Source organism: Mya arenaria, chromosome 2 (genome assembly GCF_026914265.1).
Source record: "Mya arenaria isolate MELC-2E11 chromosome 2, ASM2691426v1".
NCBI classification, from domain to species: domain Eukaryota; kingdom Metazoa; phylum Mollusca; class Bivalvia; order Myida; family Myidae; genus Mya; species Mya arenaria.
In genome coordinates, this window is record NC_069123.1 from 957,748 (window position 1) to 965,000 (window position 7,253).

Sequence of the window (7,253 nt, forward strand, 5' to 3'; positions counted from 1 at the left end):
GCATGGCGAACAGACACGCCAGCCAGGCAGCTTGGCGAACGGACACGCCAGCCGGGCAGCAAGGCTAACGGACATGGGCTCGCAATTGCACGCCAGCCGGGCAGCATGGCGAACGGACACGCCAGCCGGGCAGCTTGGCGAACGGACACGCCAGCCTGCCGCATGGCGAACCGGTACGCCAGCCGGGCAGCATAGCGAACGGACACGGGCTCGCAATTGCACGCCAGCCGGGCAGCATGGCGAACAGACACGCCAGCCGGGCAGTATGGCGAACGGACACGGGCTCGCAATTGCACGCCAGCCTGGCAGCATGGCGAACGGACACGGGCTCGCAATTGCACGCCAGCCGGGCAGCATGGCGAACGGACACGCCAGCGGAGCAGCATGGCGAACGGACACGGGCTCGCAATTAAACGCCAGCCGGGCAGCATGGCGAACGGACATGCCAGCCGGGCAGCTTGGCGAACGGTTACGCCAGCCGGGCGGCCTGGCGAACGGACACGCCAGCCGGGCGGCATGGCGAACGGACACGCCAGCTGGGCAGCATGGCGAACGGACACGCCAGCCGGGCAGCATGGCGAACGAACACGGGCTCGCAATTACAGGCCAGCCGGGCAGCATGGCGAACAGACACGCCAGCCGGGCAGCATGGCGAACGGACACGCCAGCCGGGCAGCATGGCGAACGCACACGGGATTGCAATTGCACGCCCGCCGGGCAGCATGGCGAACGGACACGCCAGCGGGGCAGCCTGGCGAATGGACACGCCAGCCGGGCAGATTGGCGAACGGACACGCCAGCCGGGCAGCATGGCGAACGGACACGGGCTCGCAAGAGCACGCCAGCGGAGCAGCATGGCGAACGGACACGCCAGCCGGGCAGCATGGCGAACGGACACGGGCTCGCAAGAGCACGCCAGCCGGAGAGCATGGCGAACAGACACGCCAGCGGGGCAGCATGGCGAACGGACACGCCAGCGGGGCAGCATGGCGAACGGACACGCCAGCGGGGCAGCATGGCGAACGGATACGCCAGCCGGGCAGCTTGGCGAACGGACACGGGCTCGCAATTGCACGCCAGCCGGGCAGCATGGCGAACAGAGACGGGTACCTTATTAGACACTGGCTATGACGATTAATAAGAGACTTGACATCCACACAATGAATGTCAAAGATATTATACTACCTCACCTTTTTTGCAGCCAAGGTCATCCGTTGAAGGTCCACAAAATAAAATATCACAATCACCATAACACCTCTCTCATCTACATTGTGTTGCCGGTTTATTAAGTTAATAAGCTGGGCCTATCAGTAGGGAAGCTTATTAACCTCTCAATAGCTATCATTGTTGTATATTATTCAATACAATGATTAGTAAATATGCCAATAGGCCTTTTAACTGATCATTGTATACTATTTTAATTTCAATCCATTATTTTCACCTTATTATTTTCACCTATTTTTTCATTGTTTTTAAGTTACTTGTTACCTACTTATTTAAATTTATTTTTTCATAGTTTTGTTTACCTAAGTATATTATTTGTATCCCTATTCAATCTCCTAATTTAATCTTAATGTGTATGTTTTAGTTTATTTATTTTTACATGTGTATGATTAAACGGGAGTGTGTATATGTGTAGTGTTGTGCGTGCAAAAATATCGCGTGCAAAATATCGCGTGTCGCGTAGCTATCGGCTTTGCATTTTTGAAAATCGGAAACACACATATCAAAGATAAACACTGCTACTAATATTTACCCAAAATAATCATTATCATAATACAATTTAAATCAATCATTTTTAAAATAAATGTGGTTTAGTTAGAAATGGTATAACAGAATGTATATCCATGATATATGTGTTTTTACAACGAGAATGAAAGAGGTGCTGATGAATCCCTCTGTTGGCCTGTTAACGGAGGTGATTGTGATATCGCGAGTATATGGAATAATGAAAGACCACACCCGATACCGTGTACTTATGTGACGTAGATGACTTTGAGCCAATGAGAGTTTAGCTCAAAGTCAGAACTTAGTTAAAAAAATGAGGATAAATAAAGTCACATATATGGATTCAGGCATGGCCTTTGTATATATACGTTTTACCTATAGCATCAACGTATATTCACATATAACACAAAAGCATCCCATATCGAGTTTGCCAGGTGTGTATACATTAATAACACCCTGATTGACTAAGTATGTGATACCTTAAACTTGAAAGATTGTCTGACAAATCTGATAATTGAAGAGCAACGATCTCTTTCGATATCAAAGTTATCGGACCATATGGACTGGCAAAACAGGAATTGACACTGTAGAGATCGTCTCAATACATCTATATCCATACTAGCATGAGGCAAATAACCCATGAGTAACAAGCTCTGCTATTTAGATATGAAATATTGATGCAACCCCAACAGTGCAACACTGTCTATTTCGCCCGCCCTGACCTTAAATATGAAGTTCTACACCTAATATCAGGTTCAATATTATTTATGCTTATAAAACGGGGAGAATGAGGGAAAGGGTAAAAAATAGGAGCATGATCTAGGTGTAGACCTTTGACATACTTTAACGGTTGGCATTAAAGTATATCTACAAAAAACATCTTACTGGTTGTTCCTCCGGCAGGATCGAGGGTGTAGACTGGTCGATGAAAGAGTAGAATCAATTTGTCCATACACATTGTCCATATATATAATCTCTCCAAAACGTGGAATTGTCACATACACATTCACAGAATCGATGAGTCGGTCCATACACTCAAAGAATCGACGAATCGCGTGAATCACTGAATCACTCATGCACGCGAGGAATTGTTCCATATACACTTATAAATGCCTGGAATTGTTCATATACACTCATAAACGCGTGGAATTGGTCCGTATACACTCATAAACGCGTGGAATTGGCAGCATGGCAAACGGACATGGCAAACGGACACGCCAGCCGGGCAGCTTGGCGAACGGATATGCCAGCGGGGCAGCATGGCGAACGGATACGCCAGCGAGGCATCTTGACGAACAGACACGCCAGCGGGGCAGCATGGCGAACGGACACGGGCTCGCAATTGCACGCCAGCCGGGCAGCAAGGAGAACGGACACGCCAGCCGGGTAGCATGGCGAACGGACACGCCAGACAAGCATCTTGGCGAACAGACACGCCAGCGGGGCAGCATGGCGAACGGACACGCCAGCGGGGCATCATGGCGAACGGATACGCCAGTGGGGCATCTTGGCGAAAAGACACGCCAGCGGGGCGGCATGGCGAACGGACACGGGCTCGCAATTCCACGCCAGCCGGGCAGCATGGCGAACGGACACGGGCTCGCAATTGCACGCCAGCCGGGCAGCATGGCGAACGGACACGCCAGCCGGGCAGCTTGGCGAACGGACACGCCAGCTGGGCAGCATGGCGAACGGATACGCCAGCCGAGCAGCATGGCGAACGCACACGGGCTCGCAATTGCACGCCAGCCGGGCAGCATGGCGAACAGACACGCCAGCCGGGCAGCATGGCGAACGGACACGGGCTCGCAATTGCAGGCCAGCCGGGCAGCATGGCGAACGGACACGGGCTCGTAATTTGCACGCCAGCCAGGCAACATGGCGAACGGACACAACAGCCGGGCAGCTTGGCAAACGGACACGCCAGCCGGGCGGCATGGCGAACGGACACGGGCTCGCAATTAAACGCCAGCCGGGCAGCATGGCGAACGGACACGCCAGCCGGGCAGCTTGGCGAACGGTTACGCCAGCCGGGCGGCATGGCGAACGGACACGCCAGCCGGGCAGCATGGCGAACGGATACGCCAGCCGGGCAGCATGGCGAACGGACACGGGCTCGCAATTGCACGCCAGCCGGGCAGCATGGCGAACAGACACGCCAGCCGGGCAGCATGGCGAACGGACACGGGCTCGCAATTGCACGCCAGCCGGGCAGCATGGCGAACGGACACGGGCTCGCAATTGCACACCAGCCGGGCAGCATGGCGAACGGACACGCCAGCGGTGCAGCATGGCGAACGGACACGGGCTCGCAATTAAACGCCAGCCGGGAAGCATGGCGAACGGACACGCCAGCCGGGCAGCATGGCGAACGGATACGCCAGCCGGGCAGCATGGCGAACGGACACGGGCTCGCAATTGCACGCCAGCCGGGCAGCATGGCGAACAGACACGCCAGCCGGGCAGCATGGCGAACGGACACGGGCTCGCAATTGCACGCCAGCCGGGCAGCATGGCGAACGGACACGCCAGCGGGGCAGCATGGCGAACGGACACGGGCTCGCAATTAAACGCCAGCCGGGCAGCATGGCGAACGGACAAGCCAGCCGGGCAGCATGGCGAACGGACACGCCAGCCGGGCAGCATGGCGAACGGACACGGGATCGCAATTGCATGCCAGCCGGGCAGCATGGCGAACGGACACGCCAGCGGGGCAGCCTGGCGAATGGACACGCCAGCCGGGCAGCTTGGCGAACGGACAAGCCAGCCGGGCAGCATGGCGAACGGACACGGGCTCGCAAGAGCACGCCAGCCGAGCAGCACGGCGAACGGACACGCCAGCCGGGCAGCATGGCGAACGGACACGGGCTCGCAAGAGCACGCCAACCGGACAGCATGGTGAACAGACACGCCAGCGGGGCAGCATGGCGAACGGACACGCCAGCGGGGCAGCATGGCGAACGGACACGCCAGCGGGGCAGCATGGCGAACGGATACGCCAGCCGGGCAGCTTGGCGAACGGACACGGGCTCGCAATTGCACGCCAGCCGGGCAGCATGGCGAACAGAGACGGGTACCTTATAAGACACTGGCTATGACGATTAATAAGAGACTTGACATCCACAAAATGAATGTCAAAGATACTATACTACCTCACCTTTTCTGCAGCCAAGGTCATCCGTTGAAGGTCCACAAAATAAAATATCACAATCACCGTAACACCTCTCTCATCTACATTGTGTTGCCGGTTTATTAAGTTAATAAGCTGGGCCTATCAGTAGGGAAGCTTATTAACCTCTCAATAGCTATCATTGTTGTATATTATGCAATACAATGATTAGTAAATATGCCAATAGGCCTTTTAACTGATCATTGTATACTATTTTAATTTCAATCCATTATTTTCACCTTATTATTTTCTCCTACTTTTTCATTGTTTTTAAGTTACATGTTACCTACTTATTTTAATTTATATTTTCATAGTTTTGTTTACCTAAGTTTATTATTTGTATCCCTATTCAATCTCCTAATTTAATCTTAATGTGTATGTTTTAGTTTATTTATTTTTACATGTGTATGATTAAACGGGAGTGTGTATATGTGTAGTGTTGTGCGTGCAAAAATATCGCGTGCAAAATATCGCGTGTCGCGTAGCTATCGGCTTTGCATTTTTTGAAAATCGGAAACACACATATCAAAGATAAACACTGCTGCTAATATTTACCCAAAATAATCATAATCATAATACAATTTAAATCAATCATTTTTAAAATAAATGTGGTTTAGTTAGAAATGGTATAACATAATGTATATCCATGATATATGTGTTTTTACAACGAGATTGAAAGAGGTGCTGATGAATCATTCTGTTGGCCTGTTAACGGAGGTGATTGTGATATCGCGAGTACATGGAATAATGAAAGACCACACCCAATACCATGTACTTATGTGACGTTGATGACTTTGAGCCAATGAGAGTTTAGCTCAAAGTCAGAACTTAGTTAAAAAAATGAGGATAAATAAAGTCACATATATGGATTCAGGCATGGCCTTTGTATATATACGTTTTACCTATAGCATCAACGTATATTCACATATAACACAAAAGCATCCCATATCGAGTTTGCCAGGTGTGTATACATTAATAACACCCTGATTGACTAAGTATGTGATACCTTAAACTTGAAAGATTGTCTGACAAATCTGATAATTGAAGAGCAACGATCTCTTTCGATATCAAAGTTATCGGACCATATGGACTGGCAAAACAGGAATTGACACTGTAGGGATCGTCTCAATACATCTATATCCATACTAGCATGTAGCCAAATAACCCATGAGTAACAAGCACTGCTATTTAGATATGAAATATTGATGCAACCCCAACAGTGCAACACTGTCTATTTCGCCCGCCCTGACCTTAAATATGAAGTTCTACACCTAATATCAGGTTCAATATTATTTATGCTTATAAAACGGGGAGAATGAGGGAAAGGGTAAAAAATAGGAGCATGATTTAGGTGTAGACCTTTGACATACTTTAACGGTTTGCATTTAAGTATATCTACAAAAAACATCTTACTGGTTGTTCCTCCGGCAGGACGTGGCTCGGTCGATGAAATAATCAATTTGTCCATACATATTGTCCATATATATACACTCTCCAAAACGTGGAATTGTCACATACACATTCACAGAATCGATGAGTCGGTCCATACACTCAAAGAATCGAAGAATCGCGTGAATCACTGAATCACTCATGCACGCGAGGAATTGTTCCATATACACTCATAAATGCGTGGAATTGTTCATATACACTCATAAACGCGTGGAATTGTTCATTTACACTCATGAACGCGTGGAATTGTCCATATACACTCATACACGCGTGGAATTTGTCCATATACACTCATACACGCGTGGAATTGGTCTATATACACTCATTAACGCCTGGAATTGTTCATATACACTAATGGACGCGTGGAATTGGTCCATATACACTCATTGACGCGTGATATTGGTCCATATACACCTATTGACGCGTGGAATTTGTCCATATATATATATACTCATAGACGCGTGGTATTCGTCGATATACACTCATGAACGCGCTTGGTATTCGTTGATAGACGCGTGGAATCGGTCCATATACAGTCATGGGCGCGTTGAAATGGTCCAAATACAGTCATGAACGCGTGCAATCATCAGTCAATGTACACTCATGGATGCGATGAATTGGTCCTGCAAGAGAATTTGTATTATGAACATACATTTTCTCTCAGCTCCCGTTTTAGTTTCGCATAACAAAATGCAATAGCTTGCATTATACGCATGATAATTGTTTTCACAGGTCCTACACGCATGGACAGAAGAAAGTTACAGTCCGGTTACAAGAAAATTGAGGCGGACGCATTGACGGACGGTCAGACGGACATATGTGCGATCTTACTATGCCCTTTTTCGGAGTCACACAAATATTAAGTTAATGAATAAACAAGAGATGTTTGTCAAACATTATGCCCCCC

At 49.3% G+C, this 7,253-nt stretch overlaps 1 protein-coding gene across 1 annotated transcript in view; it reads left to right on the plus strand.

Moving 5' to 3' along the window:
• The first annotated feature begins 4,372 nt into the window (after nt 1–4,372).
• LOC128204916 (uncharacterized) overlaps nt 4,373–7,253 on the plus strand; it is an 8,049-nt gene continuing 5,168 nt past the window's right edge. Inside the window, exon 1 of the mRNA XM_052906321.1 lies at nt 4,373–4,626. Within this exon, the coding sequence (XP_052762281.1) occupies nt 4,373–4,626 (254 nt within the window). The remainder of the gene's footprint in view (nt 4,627–7,253) is intronic.